Source organism: Oncorhynchus masou, chromosome 13 (assembly GCF_036934945.1).
Source record: "Oncorhynchus masou masou isolate Uvic2021 chromosome 13, UVic_Omas_1.1, whole genome shotgun sequence".
Lineage (NCBI taxonomy): Eukaryota > Metazoa > Chordata > Actinopteri > Salmoniformes > Salmonidae > Oncorhynchus > Oncorhynchus masou.
The window spans coordinates 6,455,723-6,482,356 of record NC_088224.1 but is presented as its reverse complement, the minus strand read 5'-3'; the positions used below and the strand labels follow the sequence as shown (position 1 = coordinate 6,482,356).

Here is a 26,634-nt window from a genome sequence, read left to right as displayed (position 1 = left end):
AAGACCAATGCCTTATTTAGGCTAGTTGCAACTTGTTCGAATTAGCTCAGCTGATGAAATTAAACGACCCTATTTGACATCATGCTGACTGCTGTATGAACTGTCCGAATGAGAAAGCTAGTGATTTTTAACAAGTGCAAAGATACTCTTTCCTTCAAGCTTGCCATTCAGATTCAGACACAATTAATTCTCAGGCCTTGCAGTCTTAGATTATTAAAGTTGAACAACAATGTCCAAGCTTTTCAAAGCAACAAGACCAATGCCTTATTTAGGGTAGTTGCAAACTTGTTCGAATTAGCTCAGCTGATGAAATTAAACGACCCTATTTGACATCATGCTGACTGCTGTATGAACTGTCCGAATGAGGAAAGCTAGTGATTTTTAACAAGTGCAAAGATACTCTTTCCTTCAAGCTTGCCATTCAGATTCAGACACAATTAATTCTCAGGCCTTGCAGTCTTAGATTATTAAAGTTGAACAACAATGTCCAAGCTTTTCAAAGCAACAAGACCAATGCCTTTATTTAGGGTAGTTGCAAACTTGTTGAATTAAGCTTGTAAACGACTCTATTTGACATCATGCTGACTGCTGTATGAACCTGTCCGAATGAGGAAAGATAGTGATTTTTAACAAGTTCAAAGATACTCTTTCCTTCAATCTTGCTTTGCAGATTCAGACACAATATCTCTCAGGCCTTTGCAGTCCAAGATTATTAAAGTTGAACAACAATGTCCAAGCTTTTTAAAGCAACAAGACCAATGCCTTATTTAGGGTAGTTGCAAACTTGTTCGAATTAGCTCAGCTGATGAAATTAAACGACCCTATTTGACATCATGCTGACTGCTGTATGAACCTGTCAGAATGAGAAAACTAGTGATTTTTAACAAGTGCAAAGATACTCTTTCCTTCAAGCTTGCCATTCAGATTCAGACACAATTAATTCTCAGGCCTTGCAGTCTTAGATTATTAAAGTTGAACAACAATGTCCAAGCTTTTCAAAGCAACAAGACCAATGCCTTTATTTAGGGTAGTTGCAAACTTGTTCGAATTAGCTCAGCTAATGAAATTAAACGACTCTATTTGACATCATGCTGACTGCTGTATGAACCTGTCCGAATGAGGAAAGATAGTGATTTTTAACAAGTTCAAAGATACTCTTTCCTTCAATCTTGCTTTGCAGATTCAGACACAATATCTCTCAGGCCTTTGCAGTCCAAGATTATTAAAGTTGAACAACAATGTCCAAGCTTTTAAAGCAACAAGACCAATGCCTTATTTAGGGTAGTTGCAACTTGTTCGAATTAGCTCAGCTAATGAAATTAAACGACCCTATTTGACATCATGCTGACTGCTGTATGAACTGTCCAAATGAGGAAAGCTAGTGATTTTTAACAAGTGCAAAGATACTCTTTCCTTCAAGCTTGCCATTCAGATTCAGACACAATTAATTCTCAGGCCTTGCAGTCTTAGATTATTAAAGTTGAACAACAATGTCCAAGCTTTTCAAAGCAACAAGACCAATGCCTTATTTAGGGTAGTTGCAACTTGTTCGAATTAGCTCAGCTAATGAAATTAAACGACCCTATTTGACATCATGCTGACTGCTGTATGAACTGTCCGAATGAGGAAAGATAGTGATTTTTAACAAGTTCAAAGATACTCTTTCCTTCAATCTTGCGATGCAGATTCAGACACAATATCTCTCAGGCCTTGCAGTCTTAGATTATTAAAGTTGAACAACAATGTCCAAGCTTTTTAAAGCAACAAGACCAATGCCTTATTTAGGGTAGTTGCAAACTTGTTCGAATTAGCTCAGCTGATGAAATTAAACGACCCTATTTGACATCATGCTGACTGCTGTATGAACTGTCCGAATGAGGAAAGCTAGTGATTTTTAACAAGTGCAAAGATACTCTTTCCTTCAAGCTTGCCATTCAGATTCAGACACAATTAATTCTCAGGCCTTGCAGTCTTAGATTATTAAAGTTGAACAACAATGTCCAAGCTTTTCAAAGCAACAAGACCAATGCCTTATTTAGGCTAGTTGCAACTTGTTCGAATTAGCTCAGCTAATGAAATTAAACGACCCTATTTGACATCATGCTGACTGCTGTATGAACTGTCCGAATGAGGAAAGCTAGTGATTTTTAACAAGTGCAAAGATACTCTTTCCTTCAAGCTTGCCATTCAGATTCAGACACAATTAATTCTCAGGCCTTGCAGTCTTAGATTATTAAAGTTGAACAACAATGTCCAAGCTTTTCAAAGCAACAAGACCAATGCCTTTATTTAGGCTAGTTGCAAACTTGCAAACTAATGAAATTAAACGACTCTATTTGACATCATGCTGACTGCTGTATGAACCTGTCCTGATTTTTGAAATTCAAAATTCAGACACCCTATTTGACATCATGTCCAAGCTTTTTAAAGCAACAAGACCAATGCCTAGTTGCAAACTTGTTCGAATTAGCTCAGCTAATGAAATTCCTATTTGACATCATGACTGCTGTATGAACTGTCCGAAAGAAAACTAGTGATTTTTAACAAGTGCAAAGATACTCTTTCCTTCAAGCTTGCCCTCATCTGGTGTTATATCTAGTAATCTGGTAGTTATACTGAGAAGACTGAAGTAACTAGTTATGTGAAGACTAGTTATGTGAAGACTAGTTATGTGAAGACTAGTTATGTGAAGACTAGTAATGTGAAGACTAGTAATGAGAAGACTAGTAATGTGAAGACTAGTAATGAGAAGACTAGTAATGAGAAGACTAGTAATGAGAAGACTAGTAATGAGAAGACTAGTTATGAGAAGACTAGTAATGTGAAGACTAGTATTGAGAAGACTAGTTATGTGAAGACTAGTTATGTGAAGACTAGTTATGTGAAGACTAGTAATGTGAAGACTAGTAATGAGAAGACTAGTTATGTGAAGACTAGTTATGTGAAGACTAGTTATTGAAACTAGTTATGTGAAGACTAGTAATGAGAAGACTAGTAATGAGAAGACTAGTTATGAGAAGACTAGTTATGAGAAGACTAGTTACGTGAAGACTAGTTACGTGAAGACTAGTAATGAGAAGACTAGTTATGTGAAGACTAGTAATGAGAAGACTAGTAATGAGAAGACTAGTTACGTGAAGACTAGTTATGAGAAGACTAGTAATGTGAAGACGAGTATAAGCAAGAAGCCAGAATATGGCTACTACTAATTCAAATTGTATCCAGATTTTAAGATTGGAATCAGGCCCTTGCTTTTCTCTTCTTGCTATGAGATAAAGATGTCTTGCAGCCTCAGACCATCTATATCTACCTTCTTGCTATGAGATAAAGATGTCTTACAGCCTCAGACCATCTATATCTACCTTCTTGCTATGAGATAAAGATGTCTCACAGCCTCAGACCATCTATATCTATCTTCTTGCTATGAGATAAAGATGTCTTACAGCCTCAGACCATCTATATGTATCTTCTTGCTATGAGATAAAGATGTCTTGCAGCGTCAGACTATATCTACCTTCTTCTATGAGATAAAGATGTCTTGCAGCCTCAGACCATCTCTATCTATCTTCTTGCTATGAGATAAAGAAAGCCTCAGACCATCTATATCTATCTTCTTGCTATGAGATAAAGATGTCTTACAGCCTCAGACCATCTATATGTATCTTCTTGCTATGAGATAAAGATGTCTTACAGCCTCAGACCATCTATATCTATCTTCTTGCTATGAGATAAAGATGTCTTACAGCCTCAGACCATCTATATGTATCTTCTTGCTATGAGATAAAGATGTCTTGCAGCCTCAGACCATCTATATCTATCTTCTTGCTATGAGATAAAGATGTCTTACAGCCTCAGACCATCTCTATCTAGCCGCCCCTCTCTTCTTACCTCTGTGCAATGCTGTTGGATGAGCGTGTGAGAGTGTGTGCATGTGTTTATGTTTAAAATCTGGTGTGTGAGTGTGTGTGCCAGAGGATGCTGGTAGGAGGTGCTTTTGGAGGAAGGTCCCGTCGTAATGGCTGGAATGGAATTAAATGGAACTAAGTTAGACGCGTGGTTTCCATGAGTCTGATACCGTTCCATGAATTGTATTCCAGCCATCACGATGAGTCCGTCCAACTATGACTCCTCCCGGCAGCCTCCTGAGGCATTCACATGCCTGTTTGTGTGTGTATGGGAGGCAGCGAGGGTCGTTTACAAGATAACCGCCTCCATCCTCGCCTTCCCTCTTTCCACACTGACCTCTAACATTTAACTTCCTGCCTTCCTTCCTTCCTTCCTGCCTTCTCCAAAGTTCCCCCTGTTTATTAACAGAAATGTGTCCTTCCACTGGTCGATTCTGTTATAGATCCTATGGAAGAGGGAGAGCCCACTGCTAGGGAGAAAGGGATGTTTGTACTAAAGCAGAGTACACCCCCTCTCTACAGTAGCACTGTACTCTCCTGCTTCGGTGAGAGGCAGAAGTCACCTCTGTCACACAGATGAAAGCTTGAGTTAACAATAACACAGACCAAAGCTAAAGATCTACTCCATAACCTATAACTGTAATAATTCACCTTCATCTAGAATAAAACAAAGCATTGACACAATAACTCATCTAAACAGGGTCAACTCCATTACAAACCAATCAACATAGACCAGAGATATGGGTCAACTCCATTACAAACCAAACAACATAGACCAGGGATATGAGTCAACTCCATTACAAACCAAACAACATAGACCAGGGATGAGTCAACTCCATTACAAACCAATCAACATAGACCAGGGATATGAGTCAACTCCATTACAAACCAATCAACATAGACCAGGGATATGAGTCAACTCCATTACAAACCAATCAACATAGACCAGGGATATGAGTCAACTCCATTACAAACCAATCAACATAGACCAGGGATATGAGTCAACTCCATTACAAACCAATCAACATAGACCAGGGATATGGGTCAACTCCATTACAAACCAATCAACATAGACCAGGGATATGAGTCAACTCCATTACAAACCAATCAACATAGACCAGGGATACGGGTCAACTCCATTACAAACCAATCAACATAGACCAGGGATATGAGTCAACTCCATTACAAACCAATCAACAAGACCAGGGATATGAGTCACTCCATTACAAACCAAACAACATAGACCAGGGATATGAGTCAACTCCATTACAAACCAATCAACATAGACCAGGGATATGAGTCAACTCCATTACAAACCAAACAACATAGACCAGGGATATAAGTCAACTCCATTACAAACCAAACAACATAGACCAGGGATATGAGTCAACTCCATTACAAACCAAACAACATAGACCAGGGATATGAGTCAACTCCATTACAAACCAATCAACATAGACCAGGGATTTGAGTCAACTCCATTACAAACCAATCAACATAGACCAGGGATATGAGTCAACTCCATTACAAACCAAACAACATAGACCAGGGATGAGTCAACTCCATTACAAACCAAACAACATAGACCAGGGATATGAGTCAACTCCATTACAAACCAATCAACATAGACCAGGGATTTGAGTCAACTCCATTACAAACCAATCAACATAGACCAGGGTTATGGGTCAACTCCATTACAAACCAATCAACATAGACCAGGGATATGAGTCAACTCCATTACAAACCAATCAACATAGACCAGGGATATGAGTCAACTCCATTACAAACCAATCAACATAGACCAGGGATATGAGTCAACTCCATTACAAACCAATCAACATAGACCAGGGATATGAGTCAACTCCATTACAAACCAATCAACATAGACCAGGGATATGAGTCAACTCCATTACAAACCAATCAACATAGACCAGGGATACGTGTCAACTACAGGGAAGTGTAACCTGGGATAATTAAACAGACGTCGTTAACAGACTCCTTTGTGTTTGTGAGGAGAGTGTGGGGCATTCCATCTCTACGGTAACGCAGGAGTGGATTCATGGAACAGAGAGGACAGGTGTCGCTGAATCCCTGCAAATTACACAACAAAATGGCCACAACATCCGCTGAACACAAACATGAACAGACAGACACTGTCAAGTGTTTATCGGAGTCCAAAACGAGTACATGTAATAGTTTCGCAGGGTTCTATATTGTTGGACCGTTGGTTTTCGTACTTTTTGGATTCGTCAGCGCTATTTTATCTACCTGTCGCTACCTTCAAGTGGCTGGAGCTGTGGGGAGGTGCACGTTAGGGATGTGTGTGTGTGTGTGTCCCTCACGGATGGATGGTCACAGTGTAGCTATGTCTCGCCGGACTGTCTCTTCTGAGGACTCGGAATTAGTTATTTCGCCTCTTGCCGTCAGAATAAGTTGTCCCCTGCCTGTCCTGTTTAGTCACTGACTGACACACACACACACACACACACACACACACACACACAATTGGTAGAGCATTGCCCTTGCAACTCCAAGGGCCATGGGTTCGATTCCCAAAGGGGACCACCAGTATGAACAAATGTCTTTTTAATTACAAAAAAATATTAAAAAAATAATAATTAGCAACAGAAAAAAAGCCTACAGTACAGTGATTGAGAGACAACGTGTGCTTTAGTTTTGTCTGTTCAGCTGATCTGGCTACGACCTTTGGATGAGAGACGAAGAAGAAGAAGATGTATGTGAACTCCATTTGGCAGTTCACACACACTACCCACAATCCTCCTCTGGATATGAAAGGCCATTTCTAAATGTGGATCTCTGTGATGTAGAAGCGTAGAGGGAGACAATGCTATAGGAACATGTCAGGCTGACGCAGGGCAAAGAAAATGCTGTATTGTGAATTAAGCAACACTATTCCCTACAGCTCTCACCCTCTCTCTGTGCTCTCTCTCTCTGTGCCCACTCTCTCTGTGCCCACTCTCTCTGTGCTCTCTCTCTCTGTGCCCCTCTCCTCTCCCCTCTCTCTCTCTCTCTCTCTCTCCCACTCCCACAGCCCCTCTTTCCACCTCTCTTTCTCCACCATATGGATCTTTCTTTGCAGTCTCTACTTGTTCTTCCTGTTCCTGTCATCTCTCTCTCTTCCTATATCTCATCCCATCCCTCTCTCTTCCTATATCTCGTCCCATCCATCCATCTCTCTCTCTCCCTCTTCCTATATCAGTCCCATCTATCTCGCTCTCTCTCTCTCTCTCTTCCTATATCTCTCCCATCCATCTCTCTCTCTCTCTCTCTCTTCCTATTTCTCGTCCCATCCATCTCTCTCTCTCTCTTCCTATATCTCATCCCATCCATCTCTCTCTTCTTATATCCGTCCCATCCATGGATCTTTCTCTCTCTTCCTATATCTCGTCCCATCCATCTCTCTCTCTCATCTCTCTCTTCCTATATCTCATCCCATCCATCTCTCTCTTCTTATATCTCGTCCCATCCATCTCTCTCTTTCTCTCTCTTCCTATATCTCGTCCCATCCATCCATCTCTCTCTTCCTATATCTCGTCCCATCCATCTCTCTCTTCTTATATCTCGTCCCATCCATCTCTCTTCTTATATCTCATCCCATCCATCCATCTCTCTCTTCTTATATCTCATCCCATCGATCCATCTCTCTCTTCTTATATCTCATCCCATCCATCCATCTCGCTCTTCCTATATCTCGTCCCATCCATCCATCTCTCTCTTCTTATATCTCATCCCATCCATCCATCTCTCTCTTCTTATATCTCGTCCCATCCATCTCTCTCTTCCTATATCTCATCCCATCCATCCATCTCTCTCTTCTTATATCTCATCCCATCCATCCATCTCTCTCTTCTTATATCTCGTCCCATCCATCCATCTCTCTCTTCTTATATCTCATCCCATCCATCTCTCTTCCTATATCTCGTCCCATCCATCCATCTCTCTCTCTCTCTCTCTCTTCCTATATCTCATCCCATCCATCCATCTCTCTCTTCTTATATCTCATCCCATCCATCCATCTCTCTCTTCTTATATCTCGTCCCATCCATCCATCTCTCTCTTCCTATATCTCGTCCCATCCATCCATCTCTCTCTTCTTATATCTCGTCCCATCCATCCATCTCTCTCTCTTTCTCTCCCCCTTCCTCTGACCACAGTGCAGCCCGGTTCCCAGTGCAGCCTGGTTCCCTGTGCAGCCTGGTTCCCAGTGCAGCCTGGTTCCCAGTGCAGCCTGGTTTCCAGTGCAGCCTGGTTTCAGTGCAGCCTGGTTCCCAGTGCAGCCTGGTTCCCAGTGCAGCCTGGTTTCAGTGCAGCCCGGTTCCCAGTGCAGCCCGGTTCCCAGTGCAGCCCGGTTCCCAGTGCAGCCCGGTTCCCATGCAGCCCGGTTCCCAGTGCAGCCCGGTTTCAGTGCAGCCTGGTTCCCAGTGCAGCCCGGTTCCCAGTGCAGCCCGGTTCCCAGTGCAGCCCGGTTCCCAGTGCAGCCCGGTTCCCAGTGCAGCCTGGTTTCAGTGCAGCCTGGTTCCCAGTGCTGCCCGGTTCCCAGTGCAGCCCGGTTCCCAGTGCAGCCTGGTTCCCAGTGCAGCCCGGTTCCCAGTGCAGCCCGGTTCCCAGTGCAGCCCGGTTCCCAGTGCAGCCTGGTTTCAGTGCAGCCTGGTTCCCAGTGGCCCGGTTCAGTGCAGCCTGGTTTCCAGTGCAGCCCAGCTGCTGTCCGGCATGCATGCAGCAGATTGGTCAGACCTTTCCTGTTGTGTTCAATCTGGGGGATGGTTTAATCGGGCCTGGCCAACCCCAGAGCCCTGACTGTTTCCTGAGAGTCAGCGACAACACAGGTCTAGGACTTCCTTTAAACACGGTTCATACAGGAATTGGAAAGTCAAAATCAAGGATTCCAGGGTCTTTCTCATCCACATTTTCAAGAACCTTGAGATATACAATTGTATAATTTATATAATTATAGATATAAATCCCAACCCCCCCCCTATAAAAAGCATGCAAAAAGTGTTTAAAAAAAGTAGGCAATTTAAGCTTTATCAATGCATAATTGTATTACATTTTATTTAACCCTTATTTAACTAGGCAAGTCGGTTATGAAGAAATTCTTATTTGCAATGACAACCTACCAAGAGGCAGAAGGCCTCGTGCAGGAATCAAATGAAAATATAGGACAAAACACACACCACAACAAGAGAGACAACACAACACGACGTAAAGAGAGAGACCTACAGCGACAACAACAGTCAGGGGTGATACAATATCACTGACATCACAACAACCCAAGCTGTTTAACAACGACCTTTAGCTGTTTAACAACGACCTTTAGCTGTTTAACAACGACCTTTAGCTGTTTAACAACGACCTTTAGCTGTTTAACAACGACCTTTAGCTGTTTAACAACGACCTTTAGCTGTTTAACAACGACCTTTAGCTTTAGGTCGTGCGTCCCTAACTCCTGTGTGTGACAGAGCTGATTAACTAGCTTATTCCGATTGTACCGAGACCAACTATATTAATTCACCTTTAGCGTTTAAAAGGGGTGGGGACCTTTAGCTGGGGGCAGATCATGTAACTCAAACATCAAGTAACAAATAAACCAGTCTGCTGACATACATGCAGAAATTAATGACAATCAAAAAAAAAATTGACACTTTTTACACACAACTCTCTTCACAGGAAATATGTCGAACGTAGAAGGAGAGGTGACACAGAAGTGTGAACAAATATCAAATCAAACTAAATGTTATTGGTCACATACACACGGTTAGCAGATGTTATTGGTCACATGCACATGGTTAGTAGATGTTATTGGTCACATGGTTAGCAGATGTTATTGGTCACATGCACATGGTTAGCAGATGTTATTGGTCACATGGTTAGCAGATGTTATTGGTCACATGCACATGGTTAGCAGATGTTATTGGTCACATGCACATGGTTAGCATATGTTATTGGTCACATGGTTAGCAAATGTTATTGGTCACATGGTTAGCAGATGTTATTGGTCACATGGTTAGCAGATGTTATTGGTCACATACACATGGTTAGCAGATGTTATTGGTCACATGCACATGGTTAGCAGATGTTATTGGTCACATATTGGTCACATGGTTAGCAGATGTTATTGGTCACATGCACATGGTTAGCAGATGTTATTGGTCACATGGTTAGCAGATGTTATTGGTCACATACACATGGTTAGCAGATGTTATTGGTCACATGCACATGGTTAGCAGATGTTATTGGTCACATGGTTAGCAGATGTTATTGGTCACATGGTTAGCAGATGTTATTGGTCACATGGTTAGCAGATGTTATTGGTCACATGGTTAGCAGATGTTATTGGTCACATGGTTAGCAGATGTTATTGGTCACATGGTTAGCAGATGTTATTGGTCACATGGTTAGCAGATGTTATTGGTCACATGGTTAGCAGATGTTATTGGTCACATGGTTAGCAGATGTTATTGGTCACATACACATGGTTAGCAGATGTTATTGGTCACATACACATGGGTAGCAGATGTTATTGGTCACATACACATGGGTAGCAGATGTTATTGGTCACATGGGTAGCAGATGTTAATCCCCCCCTCCCCCTCTGGGACAGGACAGACTAATCCACTGTAGTAGTGGAGGATCTGTACAGACACACATCTCATGTCAAGACCTGGACCTCTGCGGTGTGTGGTGACTGTACAGATATGTTTATATTGCAAAGATCTTCGTCCTAATTCTCTTTCAATCCTCATCCTCCCTCGGTCACTAAACACCCTTCCCCTTACTCCCCTTTCACCCCCAACCCGTCCTATAAACCGAACCCCAATCCCCAACCCCCCCCCCACATACCCTGCCCTATAACCTAAACCCCAACCCCCCCCTTGTCCTATAACCTAAACCCCAATCCCCTCCCCCCACACACACCCTGTCCTATAACCTAAACCCCAATTCCCCCCCCCCTTGTCCTATAACCTAAACCCCAAATCCCCCCCCCCACACACCCTGTCCTATAACCTAAACCCCAAATCCCCCACACATACCCTGTCCCTCCTCTCCTCTCCAAAATTACACTTCCCATAATGCTCCTCTCTACTCTCAACCCCAACCCTACCCTCCAAAACTCCATGTCCCATCATGCTCCTCTCCCTCCTCCAGATGCTCAGCCTACGGAGGCAGAGACGGCGGTATGGAACCAGGTCAGTGCTGTGCTGGAGGAGGCCCACGGTATCCTGGCTGAACTACAGTCATACAACGGGGCTGGACAGGAGATACGAGAGGTGAGGGGAGGGGTGTGTGTGTGGAGGGGGGGGGGTGTGTGTGTGGGGGGGGGACAGGAGATACGAGAGGTGAGGGGGAGGGGGGTGGGGTGGGGGGGGATACGAGAGGTGAGGGGGGAGGAGGGGGCAGGAGATACGAGATGCAGGGAGGGGGGGGGGGAGGGGGTGAGGGGTGTGTGGGGGGGGGGGACAGGAGATACGAGAGCTGAGGGGAGGGGGTGTGGGGAGGGGGGGGGAGTGTGTGTGAGGAGGGGGGGGGGGGGTACGAGAGGTGAGGGGAGGGGTGTGTGAGGAGGGGGGGGGCAGGAGACACGAGAGGTGAGGGGGAGGGGGTGTGTGTGATGCAGGGGAGGGTGGGGGGGACAGGAGATACGAGAGGTGAGGGGGTGTGTGTGAGGTGGGGGGGCAGGAGATACGAGAGGTGAGGGGAGGGGGGTGTGTGAGGGAGGGGGGGCAGGAGAGATAGGTGAGGAGGTGAGGGGAGGGGGGGGGGTGTGTGTGTGTGAGGGGGGGGACAGGAGATATGAAGATACGAGAGGTGAGGGGAGGGGGTGTGTGTGTGTGCAGGAAGGGGGGGCAGGAGATCCGAGAGGTGAGGGGGAGGGGTGTGTGAGGAGGGGGGGGCAGGAGATACGAGAGGTGAGAGGTGAGGGGGAGGGGTGTGTGAGGGGGGGGGGCAGGAGATACGAGAGGTGAGGGGTGTGTGTGTGCAGGGAGGGGGGGCAGGAGATACGAGAGGTGAGGGGAGGGGTGATACGAGAGGTGAGGAGGGGGGGGCAGGAGATACGAGAGGTGAGGGGAGGGGTGTGTGTGTGCATCGAGGGGTGAGGACAACGACGACTAAACAGAATATGAATATTTGTTAATGCCGTTAAGTGCTGTAACAAATTAAACCAAATTGCAATAGGCAGCCTGCTATGCTGATACACACAAATGACTATTCACAAATAATCATTTACCTGAATATATTCCTTCTCCCGTTTTTCATGTTATTGTACTCTTGTTCACCAGCTGTGTACGTCTCTTAATTAGGAGAGAGCCTACAAGCCACACGGACACACACATTACACTGTTCTACAGTTCTACTGTTCAAACGTTGGTCTTTAACGTGTGGTGGATGGGTGGTGTTGAGTCCAGTTCAAAGGTTTGCTCAGCTGTGTAACACACACACACACACACACACACACACACACACACAACTGTGATCTCTCTCTGTCTCTCTCTCACATCACAGACTTCAAAGCTGCCTGGCGGTCAGCCGTTGGCCAGGCATCAAAACACAGACCACACAACAATCACGACCATGCTATTATCAACGTCAGACAGGGAACCAGTGGCTTCAATTCCCACTCCTGTATCAACGCCCACTGAGAAGAGAATAGCATGGCGGTTCAGCTTTGATCACTCTATAGCGTAATAGTATTGAGTATACAGTATAGTATAGTACTAGCTTCCTGCTGTAGTTTACGTTCCATTCAAAGATATTTTTTTATGGACAGCATAGACCTTGAAGTAATCGATAATCTACAACATATGGCTCTCACTAATCCAGTCCTGTCACATCAGTGATCACGGAAGGAAGGAATTCCCTTTAATGTTAGAAATACTTCCATTCCAGATGAACATTCTATATTTCCCTAAATTGTGGATTGTGTTTTCTAAGTTTCCAGAGACCAGAGCTCTACTTCCTCACCTTCTTCTTATTCTCTCCCTCTTCCTCTGTCGTCATCTTCCTCACCTTCTTCTTCTCTCCCTCTTCCTCTGTTGTTATCTTCCTCACCTTCTTCTTCTCTTCCTCTTCCTCTGTCATCATCTTCCTCGCCTTCTTCTTCTCTCCTTCTTCCTCTATCGTCATCTTCCTCACCTTCTTCTTCTTCTTCTTCACTCACTCTTCCTCTATCGTCATCTTCCTCACCTTCTTCTTCTCTTCCTCTTCCTCTGTCGTCATCTTCCTCACCTTCTTATTCTCTCCCTCTTCCTCTGTCGTCATCTTCCTCACCTTCTTCTTCTCTCCCTCTTCCTCTGTCGTCATCTTCCTCACCTTCTTCTTCTCTTCCTCTGTCGTCATCTTCCTCACCTTCTTCTTCTCTTCCTCTTCCTCTGTCGTCATCTTCCTCACCTTCTTCTTCTCTCACTCTTCCTCTGTCATCATCTTCTTCACCTTCTTCTTCTCTTCCTCTTCCTCTGTTGTCATCTTCCTCACTTTCTTCTTATTCTCTCCCTCTTCCTCTGTTGTTATCTTCCTCACCTTCTTCTTCTTCTCTTCCTCTTCCTCTGTCATCATCTTCCTCACCTTCTTCTTCTCTTCCTCTTCCTCTGTCGTCATCTTCCTCACCTTCTTATTCTCTCCCTCTTCCTCTGTCGTCATCTTCCTCACCTTCTTCTTCTCTTCCTCTTCCTCTGTCGTCATCTTCCTCACCTTCTTATTCTCTCCCTCTTCCTCTGTCGTCATCTTCCTCACCTTCTTATTCTCTCCCTCTTCCTCTGTCATCATCTTCCTCACCTTCTTCTTCTCTTCCTCTGTCATCATCTTCCTCACCTTCTTATTCTCTCCCTCTTCCTCTGTCGTCATCTTCCTCACCTTCTTCTTCTCTCACTCTTCCTCTGTCATCATCTTCTTCACCTTCTTCTTCTTCTCTTCCTCTACCTCTGTCGTCATCTTCCTCACTTTCTTCTTCTTCTCTCCCTCTTCCTCTGTCGTCATCTTCCTCTCCTTCTCCAGGCCATCCAGAACCCAGGTGATCTGCAGTTACAGGAGAAGGCCTGGAACGCAGTCTGCCCCCTGGTGGCCAAGCTCAAACGCTTCTACGAGTTCTCCCTCCGACTGGGTGGGTGACACACACAAGCATGCACACAAACACACACATACAAACATACATGCACACACATACACACACATACACACATGCACACACATACAAACATACATGCACACAAACACACACACACATACATACATGCACACAAACACACACACACACACAAGCATGCACACAAACACACACATACAAACATACATGCACACAAACACACACACACATACATACATGCACACAAACACACACACAAGCATGCACACAAACACACACATACAAACATACATGCACACAAACACACACATACAAACATACATGCACACAAACACACACATACAAACATACATGCACACAAACACATACATACATGCACACACACATACATACATGCACACACACACACACATACAAACATACATGCACACACACACAGCTCTTTCCTCCTCTGCAGTAGCCTGACCTAGCAGGCAGTCAGCAGTTGCTAAGGCAACAACAGAACGCGGTCATCAAGCAGAGATAGAGAGTGAGACAGGGAGAGGGGGAGAAAGGGAGAGAGGGAGGGAGGGGGAGAGGGAGAGAAGGAGAAAGAGAGAGGAGGGGAAAGGGAGAGAGGGAGAGGGAGGGAGAGAGAGAGAAAGAGAGAGTGAGACAGGGAGAGGGGGAGAGGGAGGGAGAGAGAGAGAAAAAGAGAAAGAGAGAGAGAAAGAGAGAGAGATATGGTTCCCTCTCACACTAAACACAGACCCTACACACTTCTCACACTAACCACAGACCCTACACACTTCTCACACTAAACACAGACCCTACACACTTCTCACACTAAACACAGACCCTACACACTTCTCACACTAAACACAGACCCTACACACTTCTCACACTAAACACAGACCCTACACACTTCTCACACTAACCACAGACCCTACACACTTCTCACACTAACCACAGACCCTACACACTTCTCACACTAACCACAGACCCTACACACTTCTCACACTAACCACAGACCCTACACACTTCTCACACTAACCACAGACCCTACACACTTCTCACACTAAACACAGACCCTACACACTTCTCACACTAAACACAGACCCTACACACTTCTCACACTAAACACAGACCCTACACACTTCTCACACTAACCACAGACCCTACACACTTCTCACACTAACCACAGACCCTACACACTTCTCACACTAAACACAGACCCTACACACTTCTCACACTAAACACAGACCCTACACACTTCTCACACTAACCACAGACCCTACACACTTCTCACACTAACCACCCTACACACTTCTCACACTAAACACAGACCCTACACACTTCTCATACTAACCACAGACCCTACACACTTCTCACACTAACCACAGACCCTACACACTTCTCACACTAACCACAGACCCTACACACTTCTCACACTAACCACAGACCCTACACACTTCTCACACTAAACACAGACCCTACACACTTCTCACACTAAACACAGACCCTACACACTTCTCACACTGACCACCGTACACACTTCTCACACTAAACACAGACCCTACACACTTCTCACACTAAACACAGACCCTACAGACTTCTCACACTAAACACAGACCCTACACACTTCTCACACTAACCACAGACCCTACACACTTCTCATACTAAACACAGACCCTACACACTTCTCACACTAAACACAGACCCTACACACTTCTCACACAGACCACCGTACACACTTCTCACACTAAACACAGACCCTACACACTTCTCATACTAACCACAGACCCTACACACTTCTCACACTAACCACCCTACACACTTCTCACACTAACCACAGACCCTACAGACTTCTCACACTAAACACAGACCCTACACACTTCTCACACTAAACACAGACCCTACACACTTCTCACACTAAACACAGACCCTACACACTTCTCACACTAACCACCCTACACACTTCTCACACTAAACACAGACCCTACACACTTCTCATACTAAACACAGACCCTACACACTTCTCACACTAAACACAGACTCTACACACTTCTCACACTAACCACAGACCCTACACACTTCTCATACTAAACACAGACCCTACACACTTCTCACACTAAACACAGACCCTACACACTTCTCATACTAACCACAGACCCTACACACTTCTCACACTAACCACAGACCCTACACACTTCTCACACTAAACAAAGACCCTACACACTTCTCACACTAAACACAGACCCTACACACTTCTCACACTAAACACAGACCCTACACACTTCTCACACTAACCACAGACCCTACACACTTCTCACACTAAACACAGACCCTACACACTTCTCACACTAAACACAGACCCTACACACTTCTCACACTAAACACAGACCCTACACACTTCTCACACTAACCACAGACCCTACACACTTCTCACACTAACCACAGACCCTACACACTTCTCACACTAAACACAGACCCTACACACTTCTCACACTAACCACAGACCCTACACACTTCTCACACTAACCACCCTACACACTTCTCACACTAAACACAGACCCTACACACTTCTCACACTAACCACAGTGCCTTTAAACACTTCCTCGTCCAGGTGAAGGGGAGCTGGATCAGGAAGTTGCGAATTAGACTCTCACAATGTTTGACTACAAGAAGAAACGCAGACCTTCACCAGTCCCCTCCACATCCTCATCTTCCTCTCCTGTAACGCAGACCTTCACCAGTCCCCTCCACATCCTCATCTTCCTCTCCTGTAACGCAGACCTTCACCAGTCCCCTCCACATCCTCATCTTCCTCTCCTGTAACGCAGACCTTCACCAGTCCCCTCCACATCCTCATCTTCCTCTCCTGTAACGCAGACCTTCACCAGTCCCCTCCACATCCTCATCTTCCTCTCCTGTAACGCAGACCTTCACCAGTCCCCTCCACATCCTCATCTTCCTCTCCTGTAACGCAGACCTTCACCAGTCCCCTCCACATCCTCATCTTCCTCTCCTGTAACGCAGACCTTCACCAGTCCCCTCCACATCCCCATCTTCCTCTCCTGTAACGCAGACTTACACTTATTATATATCTATCTAGTATATGGATATCTATGTAGCTCTCCAGTGGGCTAGCAGCAGGAGGAGGGAGAGTGGAGTTTCTATTAATTATATATCTATGCTCCAGTAGCTCTGAGCTAGCAGCAGGAGGAGGGAGAGTGGAATTTCTATGAATTATATATCTATGCTCCAGTAGCTCTGGGGTAGCAGCAGCAGGAGGAGGGAGAGTGGAGTTTCTATTAATTATATATCTATGCTCCAGTAGCTCTGAGCTAGCAGCAGGAGGAGGGAGAGTGGAATTTCTATGAATTATATATCTATGCTCCAGTAGCTCTGGGGTAGCAGCAGCAGGAGGAGGGAGAGTGGAGTTTCTATTAATTATATATCTATGCTCCAGTAGCTCTGAGCTAGCAGCAGGAGGAGGGAGAGTGGAATTTCTATGAATTATATATCTATGCTCCAGTAGCTCTGAGCTAGCAGCAGGAGGAGGGAGAGTGGAATTTCTATGAATTATATATCTATGCTCCAGTAGCTCTGAGCTAGCAGCAGGAGGAGGGAGAGTGGAGTTTCTATGAAATATATCTATGCTCCAGTAGCTCTGAGCTAGCAGCAGGAGGAGGGAGAGTGGAGTTTCTATTAATTATATATCTATGCTCCAGTAGCTCTGAGCTAGCAGCAGGAGGAGGGAGAGTGGAGTTTCTATGAATTATATATCTATGCTCCAGTAGCTCTGAGCTAGCAGCAGGAGGAGGGAGATTGGAGTTTCTATTAATTATATATCTATGCTCCAGTAGCTCTGGGGTAGCAGCAGGAGGAGGGAGAGTGGAATTTCTATGAATTATATATCTATGCTCCAGTAGCTCTGAGCTAGTAGCAGGAGGAGGGAGAGTGGAGTTTCAATCCAGGCCGTCTCAGATAAAACACATCAGTACTGTATTTATAGAAGAGCTGTTGAATAGTTAATTGATTCAGAGGGAAGGGATTGGTCCCCACGGGACAGGCTGAGACATTACTTGGACAGAGTTACATGCATCTATACCGTGGTCTGGGTTCAATAGCATGCGAATGGACACCATAGTAAGGGATATGATTAGGACAAGGACACAGGAATGCAGAAAATACTATTTTAATGAATCGCATGTGTGTAATGTGGCAATGAGACAGTTCTGAGGAGCCACAAGATCTTGTGAAAACTTACATGATCAGCTGACTGAATACTAATGGTAATGAAACTAACGTTAAGTACATGTGTCTTTGTAGAAAATGCCCTGCGTAGCCTGTTGGAGGCGCTGACGAGCCCTCCCTACGCTCCCATGCAACACCTAGAGAGAGAACAGGCCCTGGCCAAACAGTTCGCTGAGATACTCCACTTCACCCTCAGCTTCGACGAACTAAAAGTGAGGAGGAGGGAGGGAGGAGGAGGGAGGGAGGGAGGGAGGGAGGGAGGGAGGGAGGGAGGGAGGGAGGGAGGGAGGGATACATACTATACATACCTATACATACTTCTACTTCCTGTTGTGAATGACCAGTCTCTCTCCTTCCTGTTGTGAATGACCAGTCTTTCTCTCCTTCCTGTTGTGAATGACCAGTCTTTCTCTCTCCTTCCTGTTGTGAATGACCAGTCTCTCTCCTTCCTGTTGTGAATGACCAGTCTTTCTCTCCTTCCTGTTGTGAATGACCAGTCTTTCTCTCCTTCCTGTTGTGAATGACCAGTCTCTCTCCTTCCTGTTGTGAATAACCAGTCTTTCTATCCTTCCTGTTGTGAATGACCAGTCTCTCTCCTTCCTGTTGTGAATGACCAGTCTTTCTCTCCTTCCTGTTGTGAATGACCAGTCTTTCTCTCCTTCCTGTTGTGAATGACCTGACTTTCTCTCCTTCCTGTTGTGAATAACCAGTCTTTCTCTCCTTCCTGTTGTGAATGACCAGTCTTTCTCTCCTTCCTGTTGTGAATGACCAGTCTCTCTCCTTCCTGTTGTGAATGACCAGTCTTTCTCTCCTTCCTGTTGTGAATGACCAGTCTTTCTCTCCTTCCTGTTGTGAATGACCAGTCTTTCTCTCCTTCCTGTTGTGAATGACCAGTCTTTCTCTCCTTCCTGTTGTGAATGACCAGTCTTTCTCTCCTTCCTGTTGTGAATGACCAGTCTCTCTCCTTCCTGTTGTGAATGACCAGTCTTTCTCTCCTTCCTGTTGTGAATGACCAGTCTTTCTCTACTTCCTGTTGTGAATGACCAGTCTTTCTCCCCTTCCTGTTGTGAATGACCAGTCTTTCTCTCCTTCCTGTTGTGAATGACCAGTCTTTCTCTCCTTCCTGTTGTGAATGACCAGTCTTTCTCTCCTCCCTGTTGTGAATGAACAGTCTTTCTCTACTTCCTGCTGTGTTGTGAATGACCAGTATTTCTCCTTCCTGTTGTCCTTCAGTGGGACACTAGGTCATCTTAAGAGTATAAAGTACTGGTTTTTAACTGTACTTATTCTAGCCACTGTCCATCTTTGTCTCGCACTCCCTCCCTCCCACCTGCCTCCCCCTCCTATTTCCCCCCACCTCCCTAACCCTCTCTCTCCCCCGCCTCCCTTTTCCTCTCCTTATCAACCTCCCTCCCTCTCCGTCTCTCCCTCCCTCTCTCTCCTTTCCCCCTCCCTCTCTCCTTTCCCCCTCCCTCTCTCCTTTCCCCCGCCCTCTCTCCTTTCCCCCTCCCTCTCTCCTTTCCCCCTCCCTCTCTCCTTTCCCCCTCCCTCTCTCCTTTCCCCCTCCCTCTCTCTTTTCCCCCTCCCTCTCTCCTTTCCCCCCCCCTCTCTCCTTTACCCCGCCCTCTCTCCTTTCCCCCGCCCCTCTCTCCTTTCCCCCGCCCCCTCTCCTTTCCCCCTCCCTCTCTCCTTTCCCCCGCCCTCTCTCCTTTCCCCCGCCCTCTCTCCTTTCCCCCGCCCCCTCTCCTTTCCCCCGCCCCCTCTCCTTTCCCCCGCCCCTCTCCTTTCCCCCGCCCTCTCTCCTTTCCCCCGCCCCCTCTCCTTTCCCCCGCCCCCTCTCCTTTCCCCCCCGCCCTCTCTCCTTTCCCCCTCCCTCTCTCTCCTTTCCCCCGCCCTCTCTCCTTTCCCCCGCCCCTCTCTCCTTTCCCCCGCCCTCTCTCCTTTCCCCCGCCCCTCTCTCCTTTCCCCCGCCCTCTCTCCTTTACCCCGCCCTCTCTCCTTTCCCCCTCCCTCTCTCCTTTCCTCCTCCCTCCCTTTTCCCCTCCCCCTATAGATGACAAACCCAGCCATTCAGAATGACTTCAGCTACTACAGGAGAACCATCAGTAGAAACAGGCTGAACAACCAGCAGGTAATACCATCAGTAGAAACAGGCTGAACAACCAGCAGGTAAGACCATCAGTAGAAACAGGCTGAACAACCAGCAGGTAAGACCATAGGTAGAAACAGGCTGAACAACCAGCAGGTAAGACCATCAGTAGAAACAGGCTGAACAACCAGCAGGTAAGACCATAGGTAGAAACAGGCTGAACAACCAGCAGGTAAGACCATCAGTAGAAACAGGCTGAACAACCAGCAGGTAAGACCATCAGTAGAAACAGGCTGAACAACCAGCAGGTAAGACCATCAGTAGAAACAGGCAGAACAACCAGCAGGTAAGATCATCGGTAGAAACAGGCAGAACAACCAGCAGGTAAGATCATTAGTAGAAACAGGCAGAACAACCAGCAGGTAAGATCATCAGTAGAAACAGGCAGAACAACCAGCAGGTAAGATCATCAGTAGAAACAAGCTGAACAACCAGCAGGTAAGACCATCAGTAGAAATAGGCTGAGCAACCAGCAGGTAAGACCATCAGTAGAAACAGGCTGAACAACCAGCAGGTAAGATCATTAGTAGAAACAGGCAGAACAACCAGCAGGTAAGATCATCAGTAGAAACAAGCTGAACAACCAGCAGGTAAGACCATCAGTAGAAATAGGCTGAACAACCAGCAGGTAAGACCATCAGTAGAAACAGGCTGAGCAACCAGCAGGTAAGACCATCAGTAGAAACAGGCTGAACAACCAGCAGGTAAGATCATAGGTAGAAACAGGCTGAACAACCAGCAGGTAAGACCATCAGTAGAAACAGGCTGAACAACCAGCAGGTAAGATCATAGGTAGAAACAGGCAGAACAACCAGCAGGTAAGACCATCAGTAGAAACAGGCTGAACAACCAGCAGGTAAGACCATCAGTAGAAACAGGCTGAACAACCAGCAGGTAAGACCATCAGTAGAAACAGGCTGAACAACCAGCAGGTAAGACCATCAGTAGAAACAGGCTGAACAACCAGCAGGTAAGATCATCAGTAGAAACAGGCAGAACAACCAGCAGGTAAGACCATCAGTAGAAACAGGCTGAACAACCAGCAGGTAAGATCATCAGTAGAAACAGGCTGAACAACCAGCAGGTAAGACCATCAGTAGAAACAGGCTGAACAACCAGCAGGTAAGACCATCAGTAGAAACAGGCTGAACAACCAGCAGGTAATCCAGGCCTTAACCTGGATCACTTGGCTAATCTGTCAGGCAGTTGCTAGGGTAACAGTGTTCAATACAAACTGTTACCATAGTCACATGTGAAAAAGATAAAAGCTACTCATCACCAGAGTGTTTACTCATCAACACATAGTACAGTGTTTACTCATCACCACAGTGTTTACTCATCACCACAGTGTTTACTCATCACCACAGTGTTTACTCATCACCACAGTGTTTACTCACCACCACATAGTACAGTGTTTACTCATCACCACAGTGTTTACTCATCACCACATAGTACAGTCTTTACTCATCACCACAGTGTTTTCTCATCACCACAGTGTTTACTCATCACCACAGTGTTTACTCACCACCACATAGTACAGTCTTTACTCATCACCACAGTGTTTACTCATCACCACAGTGTTTACTCATCACCACAGTGTTTACTCATCACCACAGTGTTTACTCATCACCACATAGTACAGTGTTTACTCATCACCACAGTGTTTACTCATCACCACAGTGTTTACTCATCACCACATAGTACAGTGTTTACTCATCACCACAGTGTTTACTCATCACCACAGTGTTTACTCACCACCACATAGTACAGTGTTCACTCATCAACAGTGTTTACTCATCAACACAGTGTTTACTCATCACCACATAGTACAGTGTTTACTCGTCACCACAGTGTTTACTCACCACCACAGTGTTTACTCGTCACCACAGTGTTTACTCACCACCACAGTGTTTACTCACCACCACAGTGTTTACTCACCACCACAGTGTTTACTCGTCACCACAGTGTTTACTCACCACCACAATGTTTACTCATCACCACAGTGTTTACTCATCACCACAGTGTTTACTCACCACCACAGTGTTTACTCACCACCACATAGTACAGTGCTTACTCACCACCACATAGTACAGTGTTTACTCATCACCACAGTGTTTACTCATCACCACAGTGTTTACTCATCACCACAGTGTTTACTAATCAACACAGTGTTTACTAATCAACACAGTGTTTACTCATCACCACATAGTACAGTGTTTACTCATCAACACAGTGTTTACTCATCATCACAGTGTTTACTCATCAACAGTGTTTACTCATCACCTCAGTGTTCACTCATCAACACAGTGTTTACTCATCATCACAGTGTTTACTCATCATCACAGTGTTTACTCATCAACAGTGTTTACTCATCACCTCAGTGTTTTCTCATCACCACAGTGTTTACTCATCACCACATAGTACAGTGTTTACTCATCACCACAGTGTTTACTCATCACCACATAGTACAGTGTTTACTCATCACCTCAGTGTTTACTCATCACCACATAGTACAGTGTTTACTCATCAACACAGTGTTTACTCATCAACAGTGTTTACTCATCACCTCAGTGTTTTCTCATCACCAGTGTTTTCTCATCACCACATAGTACAGTGTTTACTCATCACCACAGTGTTTACTCATCACCACATAGTACAGTGTTTACTCATCACCACAGTGTTTACTCATCACCACATAGTACAGTGTTTACTCATCACCACAGTGTTTACTCATCACCACAGTGTTTACTCATCACCACAGTGTTTACTCATCAACACAGTGTTTACTCATCAACACAGTGTTTACTCATCAACACAGTGTTTACTCATCAACACAGTGTTTACTCATCACCTCAGTGTTTACTCATCACCACAGTGTTTACTCATCACCACATAGTACAGTGTTTACTCATCACCACAGTGTTTACTCATCACCACATAGTAAAGTGTTTACTCATCACCACAGTGTTTACTCATCACCACATAGTACAGTGTTTACTCATCACCACCGTGTTTACTCATCACCACAGTGTTTACTCATCACCACATAGTACAGTGTTCACTCATCAACACATAGTACAGTGTTTACTCATCACCACAGTGTTTACTCATCACCACATAGTACAGTGTTCACTCATCAACACATAGTACAGTGTTTACTCATCACCACAGTGTTTACTCATCACCACAGTGTTTTCTCATCACCACATAGTACAGTGTTTACTCATCACCACAGTGTTTAGTCATCAACACAGTGTTTACTCACCACCACATAGTACAGTGTTCACTCATCAACAGTGTTTACTCATCACCACAGTGTTTACTCATCACCACATAGTACAGTCTTTACTCATCACCACAGTGTTTTCTCATCACCACAGTGTTTACTCATCACCACAGTGTTTACTCACCACCACATAGTACAGTCTTTACTCGTCACCACAGTGTTTACTCATCAACACAGTGTTTACTCATCACCACATAGTACAGTGTTTACTCATCACCAGTGTTTACTCATCACCACAGTGTTTACTCACCACCACATAGTACAGTGTTCACTCATCAACAGTGTTTACTCATTAACACAGTGTTTACTCATCACCACATAGTACAGAGTTTACTCGTCACCACAGTGTTTACTCGTCACCACAGTGTTTACTCGTCACCACAGTGTTTACTCATCACCACAGTGTTTACTCATCACCACAGTGTTTACTCATCACCTCAGTGTTTACTCACCACGACGGTGTTTACTCACCACCACATAGTACAGTGTTTACTCACCACCACATAGTACAGTGTTTACTCATCACCAAAGTGTTTACTAATCACCACAGTGTTTACTCATCACACAGTGTTTACTAATCAACACAGTGTTTACTCATCAACACAGTGTTTACTCATCAACAGTGTTTACTCATCACCACAGTGTTTACTCATCACCACAGTGTGTACTCATCACCACATAGTACAGTGTTTACTCATCAACACAGTGTTTACTCATTACCTCAGTGTTTTCTCATCATCACAGTGTTTACTTATCACCACATAGTACAGTGTTTACTCATCACCACATAGTACAGTGTTTACTCATCACCACATAGTACAGTGTTTACTCATCAACACAGTGTTTACTCATCAACACAGTGTTTACTCATCAACAGTGTTTACTCATCACCTCAGTGTTTACTCATCACCTCAGTGTTTACTCATCACCACATAGTACAGTGTTTACTCATCAACACAGTGTTTACTCATCAACAGTGTTTACTCATCGCCTCAGTGTTTACTCATCACCACATAGTACAGTGTTTACTCATCACCACAGTGTTTACTCATCACCACATAGTACAGTGTTTACTCATCACCACAGTGTTTACTCATCACCACAGTGTTTACTCATCAACACAGTGTTTACTCATCAACACAGTGTTTACTCATCAACACAGTGTTTACTCATCAACACAGTGTTTACTCATCACCTCAGTGTTTACTCATCACCACATAGTACAGTGTTTACTCATCAACACAGTGTTTACTCATCAACAGTGTTTACTCATCACCTCAGTGTTTTCTCATCACCAGTGTTTACTCATCACCACATAGTACAGTGTTTACTCATCACCACAGTGTTTACTCATCACCACATAGTAAAGTGTTTACTCATCACCACAGTGTTTACTCATCACCACATAGTACAGTGTTTACTCATCACCACCGTGTTTACTCATCACCACAGTGTTTACTCATCACCACATAGTACAGTGTTTACTCATCAACACACAGTACAGTGTTTACTCATCACCACAGTGTTTACTCATCACCACAGTGTTTACTCATCACCACATAGTACAGTGTTCACTCATCAACACATAGTACAGTGTTTACTCATCACCACAGTGTTTACTCATCACCACAGTGTTTACTCATCACCACAAAGTACAGTGTTTACTCATCACCACATAGTACAGTGTTTACTCATCACCACAGTGTTTTCTCATCACCACAGTGTTTACTCATCACCACAAAGTACAGTGTTTACTCATCACTGCAGTGTTTACTCATCACCACAGTGTTTACTCATCACCACAGTGTTTACTCATCACACAGTGTTTACTCATCACCACAGTGTTTACTCACCACCACATAGTACAGTGTTTACTCACCACCACATAGTACAGTGTTTACTCACCACCACATAGTACAGTGTTTACTCATCACCAAAGTGTTTACTAATCACCACAGTGTTTACTCATCACACAGTGTTTACTCATCACCACAGTGTTTACTCACCACCACAGTGTTTACTCACCACCACAGTGTTTACTCATCAACACAGTGTTTACTAACCACCACATAGTACAGTGTTCACTCATCAACAGTGTTTACTCATCACCACAGTGTTTACTCATCACTACATAGTACAGTGTTTACTCATCACCACAGTGTTTACTCATCACCACAGTGTTTACTCATCACCACAGTGTTTACTCATCACCACAGTGTTTACTCATCACCACATAGTACAGTGTTTATTCATCACCACAGTTTTTACTCATCACCACAGTGTTTACTCATCACCACATAGTACAATATTCACTCATCAACAGTGTTTACTCATCAACACAGTGTTTACTCATCACCACATAGTACAGTGTTTACTCATCACACAGTGTTTACTCATCACCACAGTGTTTACTCATCACCACAGTGTTTACTCATCACCACAGTGTTTACTCATCACCACAGTGTTTACTCATCACCACATAGTACAGTCTTTACTCATCACCACAGTGTTTACTCATCACCACAGTGTTTACTCATCACCACATAGTACAATATTCACTCATCAACAGTGTTTACTCATCAACACAGTGTTTACTCATCACCACATAGTACAGTGTTTACTCATCACCACAGTGTTTTCTCATCACCACAGTGTTTACTCACCACCACATAGTACAGTCTTTACTCGTCACCACAGTGTTTACTCATCACCACAGTGTTTACTCATCACCACAGTGTTTACTCACCACCACAGTGTTTACTCACCACCACAGTGTTTACTCACCACCACATAGTACAGTGTTTACTCATCACCACATAGTACAGTGTTTACTCATCACCACAGTGTTTACTCAGCACCACAGTGTTTACTCATCACCACAGTGTTTACTCATCAACACAGTGTTTACTAATCAACACAGTGTTTACTCATCAACAGTGTTTACTCATCACCTCAG

At 44.7% G+C, this 26,634-nt stretch overlaps 1 protein-coding gene across 3 annotated transcripts in view; it reads left to right on the top strand.

Moving 5' to 3' along the window:
- Window positions 1–26,634, top strand: part of LOC135551681 (CYFIP-related Rac1 interactor A-like) — a 142,754-nt gene that overhangs the window by 99,281 nt on the left and 16,839 nt on the right. Inside the window, exons 4-7 of one of the 3 annotated variants that reach the window (XM_064982857.1) lie at window positions 11,073–11,194; window positions 13,917–14,022; window positions 18,319–18,455; window positions 20,297–20,374. In XM_064982857.1, the coding sequence (XP_064838929.1) occupies window positions 11,073–11,194; window positions 13,917–14,022; window positions 18,319–18,455; window positions 20,297–20,374 (443 nt within the window). Of the gene's footprint in view, window positions 1–11,072; window positions 11,195–11,559; window positions 11,573–11,976; window positions 11,987–13,916; window positions 14,023–18,318; window positions 18,456–20,296; window positions 20,375–26,634 lie in introns of those variants that run through there. The other 2 variants (XM_064982859.1, XM_064982858.1) reach the window with 2 other exon arrangements.